This window comes from Rattus norvegicus, chromosome X (genome assembly GCF_021556685.1).
Source record: "Rattus norvegicus strain SHRSP/BbbUtx chromosome X, alternate assembly SHRSP_T2T, whole genome shotgun sequence".
Taxonomy (NCBI): Eukaryota; Metazoa; Chordata; class Mammalia; order Rodentia; family Muridae; genus Rattus; species Rattus norvegicus.
In genome coordinates this window covers 41,584,518-41,610,208 of record NC_141554.1, presented here as the reverse complement: position 1 = coordinate 41,610,208, position 25,691 = coordinate 41,584,518, and the positions used below count along the sequence as shown (strand labels likewise).

The window sequence follows — 25,691 nt, the reverse complement described above, 5'->3', positions numbered from 1 at the left end:
GAAAACATTTCTAATTATGAATGGAACTGGTGGTTTATGGGGAACACATACGCTCAGCCTTGGTATAAATTACCAAAAGCCAAAGAGGCTAAACTACCTTCTACCAATCAACAGAAGCATATAAGAGTTGGCATTGCTTTCTACCGTACCAACATTTGGTTGAGCCCTGTTTAGAATAGTAAGAGGCATCTACATGTAGAGATCTAGTAAGCCATTCCATGCAGGATTCTGAACCTTGGCTTTAGCAATTATCTGTGTAGACTCTGAGTAAGCCAAGTTCTCAAAGTAAAGAAAGGTTTATCAGAATGGTGAAAGCCGAAGGTAGACAGGAAAGGCTGACAGCACCTAGTGTGGCAGTGCTGGGGAGAATCCATTGCATTCGAAAAGATGAAGCCCTAGGTGATTTCTTTTGCTAGTGCAGACCTTGTCTCTGAAGTACTTGCTTGTGGTGGTTTAAAGGAGAATGGTTCCCATAGGCTCATATGTTTGAAAACTTGATCCCCAGTTGGTGAAATTGTTTGGGAAGGATTGGGAGGTGTGGCCTTGCTGGATGAGGTCTGTCACTGGGGGAAGGTTTTGAAGTTTCCCAGTGTGCCTCTCTCTGTCTTCTATTTGCTGATTGAAATATGAGCTCTCAGCTATTCCTGCTGTCATGCCTTTGCTTGTGCCGTCATGAATTCTAATTTCATAAAACCATATAGTCTAATTAAATATTTTCTATAAGTTACCTTGGTCATGGTACTTTATGACATGAATAGCAAAGGAATTAAGACATTGGTTCACTTGCTCAGCTAAAAAAAACCACCACCACCACCACCACCACCACCACCACCACCACCACCACCACCACCACAGACTGGTTTGAATATGACATCAGTTCTAGAGGATCAGATGTCTCTGATCAAATGCCATAGCAGGTTCTGTGTCTGGTGAGGGCTGCTGGTTCATAGGTGGTGCTTTTGCTCAGTGTCCTTACAGGTAGAAGGTATCCAGCTTTCTAGAACCTTATATTAAAGCACTCATTCCATTGATGCAAGTAGACAGCTGAGTCAGAGCCCCAAAGTGATTTAATCACCTCCAAACCCCTCCATCTCTGCATGCTCTCACATTGGTGAACAGATTTCAACATAGCAATTGAGTAGAAGGAGAGGAAACAAAATCATTAGATCGCAGCCAATACTGTGAACACCCAAGCCCAGCATGGAGCTACATATCTGTAATCTCAGTACCAAGGAGGTGGATGTTGTGAAATTAAGATTTCAAGGCCAGCCTTGGCTACATAGTAACTTTGATGCCATCCCCAGCTATATGAGATCCTGTTTCCAAAAAACCCAAAACAGAAACAACAAACATGGCAGTTTTTCACGTTTACTGCTACCCTAAAAGGTCATTTCTCCCTGTAACAGGCGACTAACAGAGGAACAAGTTCTCAAAAGAGCTAACAGTGTGGTGGCTACCAATGAAGTTGCTGACCCTGAATCTTAGTAGATTTAGGAGCTGTGCTTCCTGACTTCCATCACCTCCCCAGCATCACCATGGGCACTGTCCAGTGGTCTATCTTCTTCCAGGTCCTCAGGTCTCCCTGGGTAGAGAACAAGGCTTCTACTGCATAGGGCCTGTGCCCCAGTCCAGTGCCAATCTCACAATGAGTGCAGCAATGTGGCCACAAATTGGAAAGTGCATATTCTTTAACTGGTAGCTTTTATAATCATGATAAAAAGATGAGTGTTTACTCTCAAGCTGAAAGCTTTTCATGGGCATCCCATTCTCTTGCAAAACGACAAAGTGGTTAGAGGAGGGAATTACAGCTTCTATTGTCTACGCTCAGGTTTCTTTTGAGAATTTTACAGTAGTAGGTGTGTATTGTTTTCTAGTCAGCACAGAAATAAAGGGATTTGTTTTATTGAAAAGAAATGGGGGCTTTGGCACTAATGAGGAGAAAATTAATATATGTTACTTATTCATTCTCAGGTTTATGGCTGAGACTCCTTATGACAAATGACAGATTAATAAAAGCATGCAAATTTGGACTGATGAGAGCACTCAGCCAGCAGAGTACCTATATGCAAGTATGAAGAACTCTGTTTACTCCCCAGAAATCAGGTTTTAAAAGCTGGGCATAGGGGTTGGGGATTTAGCTCAGTGGTAGAGCACTTGCCTAGTAAGTGCAAGGCCCTGGGTTCAGTTCTCAGCTCCAGAAAAAAAAAAAGAAAGAAAGAAAGAAAAAGCTGGGCATAATGGGGAAGAGGGGACAGGAGGATCCCCGTGGCTGGCTGGATAGCTAGCATAGCCTATTTGTCCCTTTCTGGGCCACTAAAGGGACCATCTCTCAAAACAAAAGGTAGATGGCTCCTGAGGAACATCTGAGGCTGTCCTTTAACTTTATGTGCCCAACACACACTAAACACACAAGCATGCAAATTTACCTGTTAAGTTTTACGTGGAAAAGTTGGGGTGGATGAGAAGAACAGTTTATTCACTATTGGTGGGTGTGGAACCTGGTGTATGTAGCCACTATGGAAATCAGTACAGGATTTCCCTCCCACTCCAAAAACCAACCAACCAACCAAACAAACAAACAAAAGAAACCTCTAGAACTAGAATTACAACATGATCCAGGTTTGGTCTCCTGAGTATTTACTCAAAGGACTCTAAGTCAACTCATAACAGAGACGCCATATATAAGCAGGGTGTGGTGGTGCATGCCTTTGATCCCAGCCCTGAGGAGGCAGAGTTGAGTTTGAGGCCAGCTTAGTCTACATAGAGAATTCCAGGATATCCAGGGTTATAGTGAGACCATATAGCCATACATAGTGAGATCCTGGAGGGGGGTGGGGGATTGTGAGCATAAGAGTATGAATGCTCTTGAGAGAATTATTAGGTGAATTAGAATTCTTATACACCCTCTCCTTTCACAGGAAAGGATGAGAGGAAAAGGAGAGACCTTGGTGTGGGAGTAACAGCATACATGTGACATAAAAGCAAAGGGGGATAAATTATGGGGTGGTAGGAAGGGAACCAGGAGGATGAGAGGAACAGAAAGCAGGGAAAAGAGGTAAAGGAGGAGGACCAAAAAAAGTAGAGTGCCAGATGTGGAGATGCACACTGTTAATTCCAGCCCTTGAGAGGAGACAGGGCCCTGTGAGTTCAAGGCCAGCCTAGTCTGCATAGTGAGTTCCAGGACAGCCATTGCTATAAAAAAATGACCCTGTGTCAGAGAGGGTAGCCAGTGAGGGATACTGATGCTTACAGTTTACTTTAGCCACCACAGTTGAACAACTTAAACCTGTTCTTGCTAACTTTTGCACTTTCAATGGCCCCAGATGACTTATATGGAATTTATATTTTATTGTGGCTTAATAGTTCTTATACTTTATAGACAAACCTCAAGAAAAATTTCCAACCAATAGTCCAGCCAAAAATAACCTTTTTGTTTTAATTATTTTTAAGATTTTATGTGTATGTATGGGTATCTGTATGTATGTGTGTTTGTGTACCATTTGTATGCCTGGTGCCCTCAAGAGCCAGAACAGGGCATAGAGTCTCCTGGGACAAGAGTAAGGACTTTATCAGGAAAGGAAAAAGTTAAAAGGAAAGGAAAATAGAGGCCAAAAATGATAGAGGTAAACTCCTCAAAGTCTTTTTAATAACATAACTTCATTCTTTACTGTGAATATATGCCACATTTTCTGTATCCATTTCTCTGTTGATGGCCATTTAAGCTGGTTTCATATTGTTGCTACTATAATTAGTGCTTAATAAATGTGGATGACCAAGTATATCTGTGATACATAGGGTAAACAGCTGCCTCAGGATCCTGCCACCACAGTTACAGTCACTTTGACTGCCACTCTGCCTTCTTTGTCACTATAGGATAGTCCAGTGCCAAGCAGCCCTGAAAACATACATACAAGTAGCATTACACAAAACAAATGGGTTATATTTAGGAATGTATATGTGTGTGTAAGTGTACATGTATATGTATGTGTATATATACACACGTATATGAATGCAATAACAATTGATGAAAAAATGCAATGAATTTGAAGGAGAGTGGGGAAGGGTATATGGAAGCGTTTAGAAGGAGGAAAGAGAAATGTTGTGATTATAATCTCAAAAGATATTTCTAAAAATATAAAAAGCCTGCAAAAGGGTTGGGGTAGCTAGAAAGATTTTGATTAGAATGCTAATAGTATTGACATTGACGTGAGAGATAAAGGGGCTGTGAGGAGGGCTCTGCAGCGGAAGGCACTTGCTGCCAAGCCTGATGGGCTGAACTCAGTCCTTGGAACCCAAGCGGTAGAAGGAGAAAATGAGACTTCTGCAAAGGTTCCTTGGATATCCACACTGGTGCAATGCCATCACTCTCTAACTTATCCCAATCCCTCACAAAAACAAAACAAAACAATAAATAAATACATAAATAAAGGAAACTTTTACTGTACCCTGTTTTGTTATATTAATGTATTTTCCGTAATTCTACAAGGAGCAAAAATATAATAATTTTCATCCTTCTCCTACCACATCTGTTCTCGTGGTCCTTAACCTCCTAGGCATCGTTTTCATTTTGCCTGCTTTCCTTTCTTGATTTCATTTTTCTCTCTTGTTCTTTTGCTCAGCCACATTGGGATTGTCTTCGACAGAGGTAAGTTACAGAAAGGAAAGTGGAATTTTCACCATTATGGCTTTTGGTTAATGTATGAGTCTAGCACTATTGGGGGAAGAGTACCTTTCTCCACGCTAGGCAAGTGGTTTAACACTTAGCTGCACCCCTAGGAAGGTGGGTGGGGTTTCTTTGTTCTTGGGACAGGAGTTGTGCAACACCCAGTTAGATTGGCATCAGCTTTGCTGTTGTTGTTGCTTTCTTTGTGGTTATTGTTGCCTTTTTTTTTAAGGCAAATTCTCATGTAGCCCAGACTGGCCTGGAACTTGCTAGGTAGCTGCTGATAACCTTGAACTCTTTTTTTAAAAAAATACAAAAACCAAAAAAAAAAAGTGCATGTTTGTTTGCATTGAAAATAGAATGAAAAACTATTTGTTTTCGATTGTATTGAAACACATTTTGGAAGTCATAAAATGTCTTAATGTCCATTGCAAAATCGAAAGAGCTGTGTTTTAGTAATATAAACGCTAATTGGATAAGACTTTTGTGAACCATGAATATGGAGAAAAATTAGTTGTAAAATAATTTATTGTTTTATTTGGTCATTTTGACACCCTATAGCTAAGCCAATCAATATTGGCTGTGTCAGCTTCCTCTACCCTCCCCTTGGTAACTACCAATATGTTTCTGGCACTGCAATGTTGCCTGCTTTAAGACGTTCTGTAGGTGGAGCACCCATGGCTGTCAGTGACTGGGTTTCCTCGTTTAGCATAATGCCTTTTTAGACAGATCTATATTATTTTCTTGACATGTCTAATTTATATAATAAACTAAGGATAATGTTTTTGAAAACATATTCTTAGTAGGAAAATAAGCAACTGCCCCACCTGGGAATCCAGCCCATATACATACAGTCACCAAATTCAGACACTATTGCTGATGCCAAGAAGTGCATGCTGACAGGAGCCTGATGTAGCTGTCTCCTGAGAGGCTCTGCCAGAGTCTGACAAATACAGAGGCAAATGCTCGCAGCAAACCATTGAACTGAGAACAGGGTCTCCATTGGAGAAGTTAGAGAAAGAATTGAAGGAGCTGAGGGGGCTTGCAACGCCATAAGAACAACAATGCCAACCAACCAGAGCTCCCAGGGACTAAACCACTACCTAAAGAGTACACACGGACAGACCCATGGCTCCAGCTGCATATGTAGCAGAGGATGGCCTTGTTGGGCACCAATGGGAGGAGAAGACCTTGGTCCTACCAAGGCTGGAACCCCCAGTGAAGGGAAATATCAGGGTGGGGAGGTGGGAAGGGGGTAGTTGGGGAGGGGGAACACCCTCATAGAAGAAGTGGAGGGGGATGGGATAGGGGGCTCATGGACAGGAAACCGGGAAAGAAAATAACATTTGAAATGTAAATAAAAGATATCCAATAAAAGAAAAGTGAAACCAAAGACAGCCAAAACAACTCACTTGGAGTATGAAGGTGGTTATATCATTGTTACTTGACACTGTGTTTCTTAACCTGTGGGTTGTGACTTCTTTACTAGTTTGAACAACCCTGTCTTTTAAAGGGTCACAGAAAATATACTGGAAAATATAGATATTTACCTTTACAGAGGCAAAATTACAGTTATGAAGTACAACAAAAACCTTGAACTCTTGATCTTCCTATGCTTATCTCCCAAGTGGTGGCAACAAATCATGGAAACAGAAACTAAACAGAGACGCAGAAACTAACAGAAGTTATGAACCAAATGGATTACCAGATATCTATAGAATATTTCATCCTAAAACAAAAGGATATCCCTTCTTCTCAGCAGCTCAGGGTACCTTCTCCAAAACTGACCACAAAATCAGTCACAAAACAGGCCTCAACTGATATAAGAAGACTGAAATAATCCCATACATCCTAACAGATCACCATGGACTAAGGCTGGTCTTCAATAACAACAGACAGAAATAACAGCAGAAAGCCCACATATACATGGAAGTTGAACAATGCTGTACTCAATGATAACCTAGTCAAGGAAGAAATAAAGAAATTAAAGGCTTCTTAGTATTTAATGAAAATGAAGGTACAACATACCCAAACTTATGGGACACAATGAAAGCTGTGCTAAGAGGAAAACTCATAGCTCTGAGTCCCTGCAGAAAGAAACAGGAGAGAGCATACTTTAGCAGCTTAACAGCACAAACAAAAGCTTTAGAACAAAAAGAAGCAAATACACCCAAGAGGACTAGACAGCAAGAAGTAATCAAACTCATGGCTGAAATCAACCAAGTAGAAACAAAAAGAACTATACAAAGAATCAACAAAACCAGGAGCTGGTTCTTTGAGAAAATCAACAAGATAGAAAAACCCTTAGCCAGACTAACCAGAGGACAAAGAGAGTCTGTCCAAATTAACAAAATCAGAAATGCAAAGGGAGACATAACAATAGAATCTGAGGAAATTAAAAAAAATCATCAGATCCTACTACAAAAGCCTATATTCAACGAAACTGGAAAATCTGGAGGAAATGGACAATTTCCTAGACAGATATCAGGTACCAAAGTTAAAGCAGGATCAGATAAACCATTTAAACACCCCCATAACTCCTAAAGAAATAGGAGCAGTTATTAAAAGTCTCCCAACCAAAAAGAGCCCAGGACCAGATGGGTTTAGTACAGAATTCTATCAGACCTTCATAGAAGACCTCATACCAATACTGTCCAATCTGTTCCACAAAATAGAAACAGAAGGAACAACAGCCCAATTCCTGCTATGAAGCCACAATTATGCTTATACCTAAACCACACAAAGAACCAACAAAGAAAGAGAACTTCAGACCAATTTCCCTTATGAATATCGATGCAAAAATACTCAATAAAATTTTTGCAAACCGAATCCAAGAACACATCAAAACAGTCATCCATCATGATCAAGTAGGCTTCATCCCAGGGATGCAGGGATGGTTCAATATACAGAAATCCATCAACGTAATCCACTATATAAACAAAGTGAAAGAAAAAAAGCACGTCATCATCTAATTAGATGCTGAGAAAGCATTTGACAAAATTCAACACCCCTTCATGATAAAAGTCCTGGAAAGAATAGGAATTCAGGCCCATACCTAAACATAGTAAAAGCCATATACAGCAAACCAGTAGCCAATATCAAACTAAAGCAAAGACATTTGAAATGTAAATAGAATATATCCATTGTTTTTAAAAAGAGGCAGATGGCATTCCTGAGAATACCACCCAAAGTTGTCCTCTAGCATGAGTAAATAAGAACATGTGTACCTGAATGTTACATGTACATGCACACACATATTTTTAAAAAGTAATATATAGCTGGGGTGTACCTTCGTTTATAGAATGCTTGTTTAGAATTCATGAAAGTCTTGATTTAATCTTAAGTACCACATAAACTGGGCAAAGTATAGAAGGCCAGCATTCAGATGTAGAGACAGAAGAAGGATCCCGAGTTCAACAAGGTCATTCTCTGCTCCAGTGAGTTTAAAGTCAGCCTGGGATACGCAGGATACACGAGAGAGACTGGCCAAAAACAGTAGCAGCAGAAACTCAAGCTAAAAAGAAACATGGAATCCAAGATAAAGGGCTACTGTGTGCTTAGAGCCGAACCACACACCGTAATGAGTAGGTCTGACCTTTGCCAAAAAGCTTCTTGTGGTACTCTGGCCTGTTGCCTTTGGCTATGACTTTTGTGACTTGTGCTCCTCTGGCTGTCTGCAGGATGAGGGTGAGGACCCTTGGTACCAGAAAGCGTGCAAGTGTGATTGCCAGGGAGGAGCCAATGCTCTGTGGTCTGCTGGAGCCGCCTCCTTAGACTGTATTCCAGGTGAGTGGCTCAATGCCCTAGCATTCCTCTCTCCAACTCTCAATCCCTCTGCTCTGATTTCTCTCACATTGGCTTGTGCACTTCGCATCTCACAGCGACCACTGGTCCAACATTCTCTTCATTCTGCCAGGCTCTCTCTCCCTGGCTTGTCTGAGATGGTCAGGTAAGACCCAATTGTCAATGCAATCTGAAAATAACTCAGCATGCAGGAAGTCCCTTCCTTATAGGTATCAGAGGAAATAGGTGTGTGTGTTTATAGGGGTGGGTGGGTGGGTGGGTAGTGTTTCTGTATCTTGTGATTGGAGTCAGGCCGTCTCCAAATCAACAATGAGGATAGGGAGGACAAGAATCTAGTAAAACAAGCCACTTCTAGAAAGTAAATTACTGTCATTTCCTGGATTGGCAGAGTTTAGCCAAAATGGAGGAGGAGCTCTATAGTTCATGGTGTGGTGACTCCAACCATAAAATTATCTTTGTTGCCACTTCCTAACTGTGATTTTGTTAGTTATGAATAGCAATGTTAATATTTTTGAAAACAGAAGTTTGCCAGGGTGGGGGTTGTGACCCACAAGTTGAGAACTGCTGGCAGTTTGGTGCCCCAGCTCTATGGGGTTGTTAGGAGGAAGGGACAAGGCGTCATTGTGTTGGACTTGGCCAACTGTGGCCTTTAATAGACATTAGTTCTTTTGTTTTGTTGCCTTCTGGAGTTTACAGTGAGAAATTAGAGCAGGCTTGCAGAGGCTTGCACTGTCTCTGTAAATATTTGCAAGGCTTAATCCTTTCCATGGCCCAGGGCTGATGGTGCATGAAAGCCATGCCTCTCCTGCTTCTGAGTACTTTAATCTCTATTTCTCAACAGAAACTCAGTCTCTTCTTTATGAAACTGTGAAGTTGGGGTGAGGAGTTGGGAAACAGGAAGGATGTTCAGTGAAGTAGGGTTTCCTCAGGGATATCCCATTTTACTTGGTGGCAAAGACTGCTGTTAAATGTGATCTGCCCAATCTCAAAGGACCTTCTCTCATAATGCATAAGTTTTCGATGACTTTAACCCCACATCTCCTGTATGACAGGCAGCGATAGGGAGGCAGGAACAAAGGCCTTGGCTCCATCTAACTAAGGTTAAGCACTCAGTGGAAATTGGCATTCTTTTCTGCTGCAGAAGGGGAGCTATGCCTCCTCCTGAAGGAAGACCCTCTAATCCTAACTGCAGCAGCAGTTGTCTCCATTGGGCCCTCGACGGTGAAGAATCACACTGGAGCACAGGTAAAAGGTACAAGTGGCCATGGTTTCTTATAGCAAGCAAAAGGAGCTTAGCAGGTGAGGTAAGAAAACAGAAAGTGAGTCTGACCCTCAGGAATCTCCTGCAATGACAAAGGGCAGTCTCCATTGTCTAGACTTCTAAGTCTTTGTCTACCATTTTCCTGCCCTTGCTCACCCTTGCGGGCAGTCTGAGGTCATCCTTTTCCTGTAATACAGACGAGAGCTCTATTAGAAGTAGTCTTTATCCACAATTCAACTGGTTAGAGTTTGATGCAGGACTATGTACAACTATGTACAACCACGTGAGAAGCTGACTAGGGAAAAAAGGGTTTTGTTGGAAGCTAGCTGGAGGATGCTAAGACCTAGCTTCGTTGTTTTCCTCAGAGCCCTGTTGCTCCTCTTATCTGGCCGGCTAGACGATCACATCCTCTGCTGTGTGAACTCTTACTTTCTCCTCAGCGTGTCTGATCTGACCATTTTAAGCCTAATATTTGTTTTAAAAGAAATATGTCCAGTGAGGACCTCAGATATACTGGAATTTCACTCCAAAGCTTCATGGAAAGTAGCCAAAGGGCTGAGGATGTAGTGTAGAGTGCCTGCCCAACACATACCAAGTCTGGGTTTCACTGCTGGGCCCATGATCGCAGAACTCTGGAGGTTCAAGTAGGAAGATCATTATTATGATCGTTATCATTATTTCAAGGCTATACTCAGTGGTGCACAGGGAGTTTGAAGCCGTCGTGGATTACATAGGACACTATGTCAAAGATGAATGGATAGGGCCAGTGGCATGGCTCCGTAGACCAGGGTGCCTGATGAGCAGACCCGCACTATGGACGGAGAGGGCGACTGCTTAAAGTTGTCTTCTGACCTCCACTCCTGCACTGATCTCCCACATGTGCACACTCCCTTCAACCACGCCTCCAAATAAATACATATATTATATTTATAAATGTTTATATTTCTTAGTAACATATCATATTTATATTTATATTCATTTATATGAATAATGTTTATTCATATAAATAAACTTGAGATTTCAATCTGATACTGGATCTTAGCATAAGCACTCTTTTTATAGATTTTATTTCTTCTAGCAACACAGATGTTTTCAGGTAGAAAGGAAGAAAACCACATCAGTGTTAAATGGTAGGTTCATCATATTAACTGGCTATTTTGTGAAAGAAAAGATTCACGGCGGCAGGACTAGGCTCAAATTTCTGGAAGGCATTTGTTGGTCACAGTTTTCGTTTCTCATGAAATGCCAAGGACACCACTTTGTCAGCCTGGCTCTTGATATTCATTGTTTCCATCAGGGCCTGCCTTAAGAGAGAAGATCCTAGAAAGCACAGAAGTATGCGCATTGTCACTCAGAGCTGCTGAGAAAGCCCATGGGGCTACATAGAACAAAGTCTAGGCATATTGCCCACAGAGCAGAAGGCCAGGGACCTTCTTTAGCATCAGCTAAATCTATTACAAATACTAATTCTGCCTTTTTCACAGTTGACCTAAGATTGACCTGGCCTCCTGAGGATGGGGTATAGCAGGGTGGGGGCATGCAAAAGCCCAAGAAATCCAGGGGTTCAGGCTGGGGTTATAGCTCAGTGGTAGAACACTTGCCTCACATATGTGAAGCCCCAGGTTCAATCCTCAGCACTATAAAAAGAAAAAATACCAAGATAACCCAATAGCTCCTCCTTAGTACTTTACTCTTATTCCACATTAATATTCTATATTACCTGCACGTGTATCTTTTATAAATATTGTTCTTTTATTATTATACATTTTATTATTACATATTTTCAATTCTAACACACACACACACACACACACACGTACTATTCACAATTTTCAGCTATTTCTTGTCAGAAATGTTCCTGAGCTGCCCCATCCTCCCTTTGTTTTTAGACATAGCGAAGCATAACCTTGAACACCCGATTGTCCTGAGAACTGGGATTGTAGACATGTTCCCCAGGCTTAGTTTTCTTTGGGGCAACTTTTTTTTTGTGGTGCTGGGACTTGAACCTACAGCCTCACATATGCTAGGCAAGTGCTAAATCAGAGAGCTGCACACCAAGACCTTGAACATGTTTGAGAAATACTCTAGCACTGAGCAATATCCCTACCTTTTCCTTTAGCCCCGAATATCTTTTATAAACAAGTCTGGAATTCACTCTCACAGACCAATAAAACATAGCCTGAACAAAGCAAGTTAACATGTAAAGTACCTTAGTAACACATGTCACACATAACCCTATCTATCAAGTTATCAAGGGTCACATGAGCCATAAAAGATGTGAGTTTTTCCTTTAAGAGTGAAATGACTATAGAGAAGTGTAGTGGGGCTGGTGAGTTGAGATAGGTCAGGTAAGGATGCTTTCTTTCTTTCTTTTTTTTTATTAACTTGAGTATTTCTTATTTACATTTCGAGTGTTATTCCCTTTCCCAGTTTCCAGTCAAACATCCCCCTAATCCCTCCCCCTCCCCTTCCCCTCCCCATCCTCCCCCCATTGTTGCCCTCCCCCCAACAGTCTAGTTCACTTGGGGTTCAGTCTTAGCAGGACCCAGGGCTTCCCCTTCCACTGGTGCTCTTACTAGGATATTCATTGCTACCTATGAGGTCAGAGTCCAAGGTCAGTCCATGTATAGTCTTTAGGTAGTGGCTTAGTCCCTGGAAGCTCTGGTTGCTTGGCATTGTTGTACATATGGGGTCTCGAGCCCCTTCAAGCTCTTCCAGTTCTTTCTCTGATTCCTTCAACAGGGGTCCTATTCTCAGTTCAGTGGTTTGCTGCTGGCATTCGCCTCTGTATTTGCTGTATTCTGGCTGTGTCTCTCAGGAGCGATCTACATCCGGCTCCTGCCGGCCTGCACTTCTTTGCTTCATCCATCTTGTCTAATTGGATGGCTGTATATGTATGGGCCACATGTGGGGCAGGCTCTGAATGGGTGTTCCTTCTGTGTCTGTTTTAATCTTTGCCTCTCTATTCCCTGCCAAGGGTATTCTTGTTCCCCTTTTAAAGAAGGAGTGAAGCATTCACATTTTGATCATCCGTCTTGAGTTTCATTTGTTCTAGGCATCTAGGGTAATTCAAGCATTTGGGCTAATAGCCACTTATCAATGAGTGCATACCACGTGTGTTTTTCTGTGATTGGGTTAGCTCACTCAGGATGATATTTTTCAGTTCCAACCATTTGCCTACGAATTTCATAAAGTCATTGTTTTTGATAGCTGAGTAATATTCCATTGTGTAGATGTACCACATTTTCTGTATCCATTCCTCTGTTGAAGGGCATCTGGGTTCTTTCCAGCTTCTGGCTATTATAAATAAGGCTGCTATGAACATAGTGGAGCACGTGTCTTTTTTATATGTTGGGGCATCTTTTGGGTATATGCCCAAGAGAGGTATAGCTGGATCCTCAGGCAGTTCAATGTCCAATTTTCTGAGGAACCTCCAGACTGATTTCCAGAATGGTTGTACCAGTCTGCAATCGCACCAACAATGGAGGAGTGTTCCTCTTTCTCCGCATCCTCACCAGCATCTGCTGTCACTTGAGTTTTTGATCTTAGGTAAGGATGCTTTCTATTGTAGGCTTGAGGATCTGGGTTTCAATTCCCTCCATCCACATTAAACACTAGGCTTCACGAGGGGCTCAGGCTTACACTATTAATCCTTAATGAAACCAGATCAAAACAAACTGAGCAAACAAACAAACAAACAGAACCTAGGTGTTATTGTATCTATAACGTCAGCATTAGTGGGTGAAGGCAGGTGAATTCTAGGCACTTGGTGGCCAGTCTGCCCATCCAAAACACTGAGCTTCATCAGTAAGAGATCCTGTCTTAAAGGAAGAAGGCAGAGACTGATAGAGGAGTTCATCCAACATTGTCTTCATGGGCCCTCCACATGGATATGTGCACATTCATGCACTTCTATACATCACACACACACACACACACACACACACACACACCAGTATAGTAGCTGTTTATAATAAAATCACTGGGAAAAACCTTAAGATAATGTTTGTGGGGCCAACCAGGGTCTGCCCTTTGAAGCTTGCAAGTACTGCTTGGGGACAAGGCCACACAGGTGTACAGCTGTTTATGGTGGAAGCTCTCTCTAGGCTGCACTTCCATAGAACCCCCAATCCTGAGGATGTCCAGAGGGCTAACTCATCCTTGGTCCCATTCCTCAGTGAAACCATATCTTTAGTGACCTCAGACCTCCACAAGGTCTCGCCTGCTTTAGCCGTGGCTATCACCTATTCTGGTATTGTATAGATCATTTGATATTGGACAGGAGGACAGACAAGCGCAGGGTGTTAGAATTCTCCTATGGTAAATCCAAAGAGAAAACATGCAAAGTCAAAAAAAAAACCCATATTGCAGCCTGCTCCTTTTTAGCTAGGCACTATACTCTTCTAGGTGTACAACTGTCAAACAGGGTTTCACCTTATCTTTTCGCAAGTGTCTCAAGGCAATAGTACTCTGATGGCCATTCTCAAGTGAGGAAACAGGCTTAGAGGGCGTTAAGAACTAAGCTCCCGGGGTTGGGGATTTAGCTCAGTGGTAGAGCGCTTGCCTAGCAAGCACAAGGCCCTGGGTTTGGTCCCCAGCTCTGAAAAAAAGAAAGAAAAAAAAAAACAACAAAAACCAAAAACTAAGCTCGCTGACACTAGGCAGGCCTCTTTATTCCTAACTATTCATTATAATTGTCTGTGGCTCTGGGGCCCTACTCCAGTCCAAACGCAGCAGAGAATCTCTTGAGAATGTCAGAGCACTAGTGTGCCTGAAGCTCCCTGGGTGACTAGATGGCACAACTGAGATTGATTCCTCCTGGCCTGTAGTCTTTGTTTTGTGGCTTGAAGGTGTCAAGGTCTGACACCCAGAGGATTAGACAGGAGATAGGATGACACAGAGCCAGCTTGGATTATAAAGGACATCAAACTTCTTTAGGCCAACCAGGTAGCATTATTTAGTCAGTCTCTCTCCCTTTCTCTCTGTCTCTGTCTCTGTCTCTGTTTCTGTCTCTCCCTCTCTCTCTCCCTCTCATTCTATCCCCTCCTTACCCCCCTTTCTCCCTCTTTCCTGTCTGAGACGAGATCTCAGGTATTCTGGGCTGGCCTTGGACTCACTGGTAGCCAAGGATGTCTTTGAATTCCTCTGTCCTCCTGCTTTCAAAAACGTGTGTACAACCATGCCCAGCTTCTGAGGATGAAACCGAGGACTTGGTAAGATCCCTACCAACTGAGCTATAGTCCTAGGCCTCCAAAAGATGTTCTTGGGTCACAAGTGAACCACACAATTTCAGCGGCTGGACAAGCCCTCCCAGGTCACTGCCACTGTAGATGTTTAGTTTACTCCTAACTGGCACACAGAGTGTGTGGGAAGCAAAGCAAGAGAGTCAATAAAAGGTAAATGGAAAGAGTAAACTGCCACAACCAGTGCCAGGGAGACGGTAACAAGATTTTTCTTCTTTTCTGCCTGTTCCCTATAGCCCACGACCATGGTAAAGTGTTTGACACATTTGCCTTTATGATAAACAAAGAAAAAAAAAACCTTACAGATTGAAGAACCTGGGAAGGCTAGAGTGGTGGGTACCCATGTATAATTTCGGCATGTGGGAAGTAAGGCAGGAAGATCGAGGTCAGGCTTAAACTACGTAGCAAGTGTTCATAGTTTCAAGCCAGCCTGGGCTACATGAAACCTTGCACCCTGAAAGCAAACCAATCAGGTCTAAGCGATAAGCAAAGGCCCATTAAAACCCTGTTTTTTGTTGTTCAGATCCTGTTCCTCCTTCTGATAGTCTGACCCTGTCTGGTAGGCTGGAGGGAAGTTGGGGCTTGGGTGCTTGGATCTCTCAATCCACCAGCCCACAAAATGCCTTCCCTGGCAGGCCAAAGCTTTTAAAATGCACTTTGAAAGTATGCTTGTTAAAAATACTCCACTCCGGGACTGGACTCCTAGACACTGCATTCTTAATAAGCTTCCCTAATGATTCAGCCACACCAGGTGTCATTGTTTGGCTCAGAAAAGCACCCATACAGAAAAGCTCTCCTGAAAACCAGCATGATTTGAACAGACGGCAAGGCTTGAGCACTTGAGAAAGTACAAATGCTGTCGTCTCCAGCCCGGCCGCACTCACATGCACTTAAAGGTAGAAAGGAAACTGAGCCATCCTAGCGTGAAGCCTGTGGCTCTCCTGTCTATGTCTGATTTCAGACAGGGGGAGGGTATAGCCATTTCTGAAGAAAGTGTGTGTGTGTGTGTGTGTGTGTGTGTGTGTGTGTGTGTGTGTGTGTAAAATGGAACCATGTGCATGATACAGAAACACACTACCACTGATCTATAGTCCCAGACTATTTTGCTGAATTTGGGAACCTGGACCTCAAAGAAGACTCAAACATTCCCTGTTAGCTAAGGTTCCAGGTAAAGATGCCACAACCCAACCTCTTTTTCTTGAATTCAGATCCACACACACGGAGGACATACTTTCATTTGCCTTATTTGGAACTTATCATTGTCAAATTGGAATGTAGGTTGTCCACTGGCAAGATAACCCAATGCTGTTCTGTTTGTTGTTGTTGTTGTTGTTTCAATATCTTTGGCGTAAGCAAATCAGCTTTATTCTTCTACAGCAGGGTTCAGCTAGCCAATGCCTGCTAGCCAAACTCAACTGCTTTCCTAAATACACTTTCCCCTATTTATTATCTATGTATCTATGTATCTGTCTATTTATTTATCACTTATTCACATTACATCTCACTGCCTTCCTTCCAGTGCCCCCTCCCCTTCTCCTCTCCCCTTCTCCTCTGAGCAGGTGGGCTCCCCTGGCATCCCCCTCACCCTGACACATCAAGTGAGGCTAGGTGCTTCCTCTCCCACCTATACTAGACACGGCAGTCCAGCTAAAAGAACATATTCCACGTACAGGCAACAGCTTTTATGATAGCTCCCACTTCAGTTGTTGAGACCCACGTAAAAACCAAGCCCCACATCTGCTACATATGTGCAGAAAGGCCTAGCTGCAGCCTGTGTATGCTCTTTGACTGGTGGTTCAGTCTCTGAGAGCCCCAAGGGTTTAGGTTAGTTGACTCTGTTGGTTTTCCTGTGGAGTTCCTATACCCTTTGGTGCTGGCAATCTTTCCTATTCTTCCATAAGAAGCTCCATCCACTGTTTGGTTGTGGGTGTCTGCATCTGTCTGAGTCAGCTGCTGGGTAGAACCTCTCAGAGGACAATCATGCTAGGCTCTTGTGTGCAAGCATAACAGAGTATCATTAAAAGAGTCAGGGATTGGTGCATGGGATGGGTCTCAAGTTGTGCCTGTCAATGTTGACAGTTTTCTCAGTCTCCACTCCATCCCCAGTCCCTGCATTTCTTGTAGACAGGATACATTTTGGATTGAAAGTTCTGTGGGTGGGTTGGTGTCCCTATTGCTCCACTGGGGTTCCTGCATGGCTACAGGAGGTAGCCTTTTCAGGTTCCATATTCCCAATACTCTGAGTCACAGCTAAGGTCATGTACCCATTGATTCTTGAACACCTCCCTTATCTCAGGCCTCTGTCTCGTTCTAGAGATGCCCCCACCCACAATGCTGGTTTCAGTGAGAGTACTTAGTCACAAAGGGAAGGGAGCAGCAGGCAACTAGCCTATAAGGACTGCTTTGTCTGTCCCCATTTAGAAGAAAGCAGCCTCCTTCAGCTGTTGCCTATTCAGTCATCCTTTTTCTTCAGACAGCGAGAAAAGGACAATTTACAAGTAAGAAGTCAGTCTCAGTATATAATTGCCATTTTGCTGCTCACCGTTGTCTTATTCCGGTAATTGGCATCATCTGCTAGCCAAGAACAATTAGAGACCCTAATGTTCTTATGAAGCACAGTTCAACCTGTGATAAGGAGGGAACTAAAACTGGACGCCTGGCATTTCGCTATTTCACTACATACTTCTTGGCATTTTGGTCTCTAAGTTGATGAGGGAGGTGGATGCATTTTTCACACACACCCCCCTCAATGAGGTTACCATAGAACCTGCTCCCCCAACCTCCACTTTTATGACTGTTGAGTGAATGTCTCTATGGAAATCCCTTTACTCCAGTTCACCTTCATCCCATGTGAGCACTTAATAGTGGCAGGTCCGGCTCTCTGCATCCAGCACCATGCTGAGAAATGAAATGTTCGCCACCCGCAAAGTGCCTATGTTTCTTGCTTTGTCCTTTAAGCAATTTCCTGTTGAAGTTCTGGGATAAGGAGGGGTTCATTTCTTCTTTTGGATTTTGGGAAGAGACCTCAATACTTTTGCAGAGCAGCCCCGAGGAGCTGGGACTCCACATACATACATATGCCACCACTCTGGCTAGAGATTGGGGTGTTTGAGAGTATGCTGTTTTTCCTCCCCAGAATGCCCATATCACAAGCCCCTGGGTTTCGAGTCAGGGGAAGTCACACCAGATCAGATCACTTGCTCCAACCCAGAGCAGTATGTGGGCTGGTATTCCTCATGGACTGCAAACAAGGCCCGGCTCAACAGTCAAGGTTTTGGGTAAGTAGGGCAGGCAGCCCAGGTAGAGTCATTCTTATATTTTTAAAGATGTGCTTTGAAAAATTAGGTCTGTCTCCTAAACGGATGACACAGAAAACATTTATTCAACAGCCCCTGACCGAGTGCCTGGTTGTGCCAAGGACTGGGTGTACAGTAGTGGCAGGGTGGGTGAGTCCCTTGGCCTTAGAGGCATACAGTGAAGAGAGGTGACAGACTGTAATGTATCCCTGCATCCCTGCTCAAGGGATGGACACTGTTGGGAAGATGGCCAATTAAACGTGCCAGGGAAGTCTTTCCTAAGGAAAAGAAATGAGAATCAGGCTATGTCTGAAGGCTAAGAGTTGGGATGATACCCTTGATGCTAGTAACCCCTCAAAACTCAGCACCTGTTGGCTTTTCACAGCCATATGTATAGATGATTCCTGATAATTTGATGTGTTCCTGGCAGGTGTGCTTGGCTTTCCAAGTATCAGGACAGTAGCCAGTGGTTACAGATAGATTTGAAGGAGATCAAGGTGATTTCGGGGATCCTTACCCAAGGACGCTGTGACATAGATGAGTGGATGACCAAGTACAGTGTGCAATATAGGACTGATGAACGCCTGAACTGGATTTACTATAAGGATCAGACTGGAAACAATCGGGTAAGTGGAGGTCACTCCAAGTCAGCTTCAGCTCACACCCCCTGAGGCTTGCCCCATCCCTATGCTCCCGCTGTCCATGTCTCTGTCAGAGCACTGACCCCTCTGCATGTTGGGTCACCTGTGTGCCTTCTTCACCATACATTTGCTCTTTTTCCAGATGTGGTCTGTGAGACTAGCAGTTTGTAAATTAATGTTGGTCTTTTGTGCAAAAAAAAAAAAGTATTTTTCTAGTTCTCAGAATTGGCATATAGTCTCTTGAGAATACTACTCTGGCAATTTGGACAGTTCCAAACTCACTCAAACGTTGATTGTGGGGCTCCATGGGCCTGGCTCACCTGTTATCACTTACTTGTACAGTTAATGGTTGCTTCTTACTATTGACTGAGACTGACAGCTTCAAACCTTTTGGAAGCCCAGTAAGTGAGCCTCTTTGAGGCTAGAGAGATGGCTCTGTGGTTAAGAACACATACTGTCTTGCACAGAACCACAATCCAGGTCCCAGTACTCAGATCACAACATTCTATAACCCCAGTTCCAAGAGATCAGATGCTCTGACTTCCAAGGACTTCTGCACTCCCTTATACATGGCCAGACACAGACGCACATAGATATGCATAATAATAAAAGAAATACTAAAAACAGGTTTGAAAATGTTAGTAATGGGTAATAGTAACATACATTAATACTAATAGCCTAAGTGGCCCTTTAAAAGATGGTGCCAGTCCAGACACACTCTATTAATCCTTGAGGACTGAGTTCTATCTAGATCTTCACTATGAACTAACACGTTAAGCTCCTGGATGTCTTTGTGATCCATAAAAAAATGAATTGAAAACTCACTTAGCTGTTTGAAAATGGTACCTTTTTTTTTCACAATAGCAAGGAATTCTTCAGGCTACTTCCTACGTGTGTCCTCTCGGTGTGCAGCATAGACTGGTCCTCATCCTTCTGGCTCACTCTCCCAAATGCTGGGATTACAGGCACATTCCCCCACATCCAGGTCTCCTAAGCCTATTCTTGACATTTAATCAAGTTGAGTAGGCATGTGTGACTAATAATCAGAAGGCCTTATAGTCCAAGGTGACAACTTGCACAGTAAGACGTTCATGGGTTGAGGTCTGAGGTTTTGAGGAGTTTGACACAATGGGAAATCCATTTTAATGCTTTTTTTTTGGAGACATTTTTCATGCATCCCATGCTGGTCTCCAATTTGCTATGTGGCTCAAGACAACCCTAAACTTCTGATCCTCCTGCCTCTGTCCATCTTGAGTGCTGGGATTGTAGTATGTCCCATCATCAGTTTCCATACTGCTGGGGATCAGAACTCAGCTTTTATCCTTGTCAGTCAAGCACACTACCAACTGGGCCACATGTCCAGCACCTCAAACTTTCACTTTCTGGCCTTTACTAAAGTTGCATTTTCCAAAAGACATTAGACTTCATTTTCCAGCCTTGTGCTTAGAAGGCCTTGATGGTGCTCTGAAGGAGGCACTCCACTCCATTCATGAGGCCTCAGGTCGGATTTCAGGAACCCCCATCTTCACCTGCTTCTGAGTTGAATACACTCAAGGACAAACAGCATGAGAGGGCAGCTCGTGCCCTGTTGCTAGGGAGAAAGGCAAGATGGATGTAAACAAGGTACACCTGTTTTGTGGATGGCTAAAGCTAAGTGCAGCCATTAAACGATTTTAGGAGAAAGTTAGAGGAGGAAATGAAATGCTCTATGTCACAGAGCAGAACACTGTGACCCCGGAAAGAGTGCTAACAGTGATTTCTTCAGAACTACTGTAAAGCGTCTGCGACATCTTACATTGCCTCCTGAAAAACATTAAAGCCTTTTATCTCTTTATGTCAACACTACCTTCTCCTTTCCAGAATTTTCCCTCTAGTTTTTGCCTGTTTGTTAAAATATATTTTTTTCCAGGCCTAAAAGGTACTTGTCACTTGTATCAAAGGAAATAAAATATATACATTCAAGCTTTGGCTTCCAACTTCAGAGCCAGACACAAGATTTGACTTGCGTACAACTCGGATATCTTTGGACCATATGAACAGCTATCTTGTATGATATGGACCCTTTCAAAACCTTCTGTCAAAGTGCAAAGGATAGAAATGAAAATTGGTTAAAAAAGTCAAGATGCATATTCTAGCAACCATCCAATAGGATTATCTGTGAGGACGGAAAGCAGCTAATGAGCAGTTTAATTGAGAGCTGGGCATATGATGTTGTGGTAGACTGCTTGCTCAGCACATACAAGAACATGGCACTACAGGCATACACACACACACACACACACACACACACACACACACACACACACACACCCACACACACACACACACAAAAGCTTTAGTCAGAAGTCATTTTTCCTTTTCCTTTCTCTATTGTGATACTGACCAGGTTTTCTCTTTCTGTTTAGGTCTTCTATGGAAACTCCGACCGGAGTTCTACAGTCCAGAACTTACTGAGGCCCCCCATTATTTCCCGCTTCATCCGACTGATCCCTCTAGGCTGGCATGTCCGAATTGCCATCCGGATGGAGCTGCTTGAGTGTGCCAGCAAGTGTGCCTGATGCCTAGTTCAGCTCAGTCCTGCCACTTGCAGGGAAAGCTTGGGGGAGAGGAGAGTCACCTTGAAATACCACTTTGATGAATGGGGCTAGATCTTATAAGCACTTTACAAATGTAGATCTGGTAGACAATATTTTACTTTTTAAAAGATAGTTTCAAATTTCAACAAGAGAGACAGAGGGAAAGGGAGAGAGGGAGAGAGAGAGAGAGAGAGAGAGAGAGAGAGAGAGAGAGAGAGAAGCTTTTCCTCAACTCAGCGCCAAAGAAAATAAGAGCAAAGAAAATATCCCTCAAACCAATTTTCTTACACAAACCCAAATAGCAGGGGTAATTTGCACTTCTGGCTCCGTGTCTTTTTCTCTTTGTCTCAGTGATACTGTCAAAGGTACAGACCCAGGGGAACACAAAGCAGCTCTGATAATTTGAAAATTCTTTTTGGCTCTTAGCACATTCAGAAGAGGAACATACTCTTCTGCAAAGCTTCACTTGAACACGTTCATGAAATCCCCACTAGAGAGGCCTGGAGACAAGAACATGGGCATGAAGACAGCAGAAGGAAGCCTGGTGTGTGGCCCAAGAGTCTGTAAACACTAACCAACTAACCAATCAACTAACTAACTAACCAATCAACTAACCAACTAACCAAGCAGTCAAGGCTTCCCCTTCCTGGAATTGCTTTTGCCTTGAAGGGGTTTGGGCTTTTATCCACAGGATTGAGGGAATGTGGGCCAGTTGGAGCTCCTTTTGCATAAACTCCATTCTACAGCCTTTCCCCAATGTGCCCTTCTGTGGTTGCCAGGAGATGAATGCAAGGGGCAGACTATATGTGTGTGGGTAGTGAGGTTTCCCTTATACTGAGGAAGCCCAAATGACTAGAATACATCACACCTTCTTTATCTTTGGCTACAGTTTTCCAGAAATTAAACAGGCTTGGAAATCAGTGGAGACAAACCACCTATCTGGCTACTGGGAAGAGATCATGCTTTGGGGGAAGGGGTCAGGGCTCCTATCATACAGAACTATATAGGGATGGCTCAGTAGGCAGAGTTTCTGCTGTGCAAGCATAGGGACTTGAATTTATATTTCTAGAATGCATGTGAAAAGCTAGCTATGGACAGGTATGGAACATGCCTTTAATCTCAGTATTTAGAAGGCAGAGGCAAGCAGATCTAAATTCAGGGCCAGCCTGGTCTATATACCAGTTCCAAGCTAGCCGAGGCTACACAGTGAGACCTTGTTCCAAGAAAAGACAGAAAACAAAAATGACCAGGCATGGAGGGACACACCTGTAAATCCAGAACTAGTAGGCAGGCAGAGATAGGAGGATTCCTAGAGCATGTTCGCCAGTCAGTAAGCTGCGCGTACACAGACAGATCCTGTCTCAAAACTAAAGCGAAGAGCAATTGAGAAAGATACCAGATATCTGTCCAACATGCACACATACACACACAAACACTGCTATGTTTCAAACCTGGGATACCTGGAAGAGGTGCCTAATTAATGTTCTCTCAGCATCCCTCAACCCCTACCAGGTCCTCCTAGCTAGCATACCCCGCCCCCTACTCTGAACTCTTCAGCCCACGGGGTGGGGATGTTTTTCCCCATATAATCTAGCCATTTTGGTTACCCTTTCTCTTTGTACCTTTGGGCCTCCTGGCTGCTGTACTTGATTCCCCTGCTCTCCCCTCTCTCTTTCCCTCCCTCCTCTCATCACAAGGCCCAGCTCAGTCTGCTCATGTTCACTCTGGTCTCTCCCAGATGTCCCTGCCTCTGATGATGCTCTCCCACATATGTACACTAGACTCTCTCCTCTACCGTATCTAGGACAAGTCACGTTCCTTTCCTTTTTCTTTTTCTTTTTTCATTCAAACATATGAGTAAAAAACAACAACAACAACAACAAAAACAAAAAAAAAAACCAAAAACAAACAAAACCAAAACCACAAAAAGCCTATGGCTTCTCTCTGAAAGGCTTTTCCCCATCTTGCCCACCCAAACATGCTTACTCAGACATGACATTTGAAACCTCTTTGGGTAGTCTTTCTCTGGCAGGAGTAGCTCATTTAGTCAGAGCTTTGGAGCCTGAGAGAATGACTACTGGTTTCCATCTCATTTCCATCTGTAGCTCAGGCTGGGTCTGAGGCTCTTTTCTGGGAGAGCCTGTTAACTGGGTGAGGGTCCAAAAGGCATGTGGGGAGAAGCTGAGAATGAGAACTGTTCAAAGACAAGGTCTTGGCCTCATAAATACAGTGTGGCCTTGGCTAGCAGTTCTTTGCTCCGAGCTATTTTCTATTTCCAGATATTAAGGGGGGTTAAATGGACTCACACCAAAATGACGTTGGATGGCCAGACTTGTGTCTTCCATCTTTTCCTAGCACTGGGGAGACACAGACAGGTGGATCCCTGTGAATTCAAGACATGGTCTGCATAACAAGTTCCAGGTCAGCCAAGGCCACACACACACACACACACACACACACACACACACACACACGCGCGCGCGCGCGCGCACACACACGCACACTCACTTGTGGAACTCCAAAACACTAGGTAGGAAATTTGAGGCTTGTAAAAAAGTTGTTCCATTCACTGAGAAGAATGTGATATCCAAGATCATTTGATGGATTGTTTTGTGAGACGGTCTCATTTTGTGCACATTTTTGATAACATTCCTGAAAGCAGACCCTTATTTGGAAAACTGAGTTACTTTTCTCACCACACTGAGTAATTGTTAGAGAAAATGGAAATAACTTAAGAATACTGCTCAGGGGAAAAATAACATAATGGTACAAGGCAGGGATAAATAGTCACCAAATAAAAATCATACCATAAATTTGTTTTGTAATTGTTTTATTAACATCACATAAATAGTCCTTATTCATTTGAGGTGTATAATTCAATACAGTATATCCAGACTTGCACAATCATTACCACGAGTAACTTTAGACTATTCTTATCACCCCCAAGAGAATCCTTTAGCCATGAGCCATCATCCACACCAGCTCTAGGTTACTTGGAATCCATTTGCTATTTGTATGTAGATTTTTCCTGTTCTGGGAATTTCTCCATATATATGGAATCTTATGATATATAGTAGTTTATGACTTGTTTCTTGTACTTATCGTTGTGGTTTTAAAGACCATGTGTTAGAGAAGTACTTCTTCCTTCTCATTAAACATTCTGTATAGGGTATTCTATTATGATTTATCCATGCATTGGGGTGGTTTCCACTTTGGGGCTATTGTGAATAATTCTGCTACATAAAAATGTATACGTGGACATGTTTTATCTTGAGCATAAACATACCTAGAATTGTTGGGTCGCTTGGCGACTCTCTGCTTATTCTTATAAAGAACTACTTCCCCAGGTGGCTGTACCATTTTCTGTTCCCACTAGCAATGTATAAAGGTTTCAGTTTCTCCACATCTTCAGCAATGCTTCTTGTATTTCATTAGCCCCATCCTAGTATGGGTGAAGTACCATTGTCTGATGAGTTTTGATTTGCATTTCTTTAATAACCAATGTTCTTGACCATCTTTTCTTTTTTTTTTTTCTTTTTCTTTTTTTTCGGAGCTGGGGACCGAACCCAGGACCTTGCGCTTGCTAGGCAAGTGCTCTACCACTGAGCTAAATCCCCAACTCCGACCATCTTTTCAAGAAACTGATTACATATTTTTTGGAGAAAGGTCTACTTAGATCCTTGCCCATTTAAAAATTTTAATCCTCAGATCCATTAAGAGTTCTTTGGATGTTCTATATACAATTCTCTTAGGCAAACATTTCTTCCATCCTGTTTTTCTTCTTGTCGTTGTCTTGGTTTGATTTTGCAACAGGGTCTCACTATGTAGCCCTGGCTAGCCTGGAACTTTCAAAGATCCTTCTGTCTCGGCCTCCCAAGTTCTGAGATTACAGGTATTCATCATCACACCTGGACTTTCTCTTTAAAAACTCTCTTGGTGAAGACCTTTGAAGCACAACAAATACAAGATTTTAATGAAGTCCAACTTTCCTCTTTCCCTTTTTGGTGTATTATCTGAGAAACTACAGTCAAACCCAAGGTCAAGAAGAATTACTCTTGTGTTTTCTTTTAAAGTTTTTAAAATTCTTTTAAAATTTTTTTTAAGTTTTAACTCTTTGTGAATAGTTATAAAGCAAGAGTCTAATTTCAATCTTTGGGTATCAATATGCAGCTGTCATGGTAACTTCTGTTGAAATTGTTCACCACAG

General features: G+C 42.9%; 2 protein-coding genes across 3 annotated transcripts in view; one reads left to right on the top strand and one right to left on the bottom strand.

Annotated features, from left to right (window-relative positions):
* Window positions 1–22,675, top strand: part of Rs1 (retinoschisin 1) — a 29,752-nt gene extending 7,077 nt beyond the window's left edge. Inside the window, 5 exon segments of the mRNA NM_001104643.3 lie at window positions 4,620–4,645; window positions 8,344–8,449; window positions 18,108–18,249; window positions 18,698–18,893; window positions 21,314–22,675. Of these exon segments, the coding sequence (NP_001098113.1) occupies window positions 4,620–4,645; window positions 8,344–8,449; window positions 18,108–18,249; window positions 18,698–18,893; window positions 21,314–21,466 (623 nt within the window). The 3' untranslated portion in view covers window positions 21,467–22,675.
* Window positions 1–25,691, bottom strand: part of Cdkl5 (cyclin-dependent kinase-like 5) — a 223,980-nt gene that overhangs the window by 2,952 nt on the left and 195,337 nt on the right. The gene's annotated exons all lie outside the window — the stretch shown is intronic.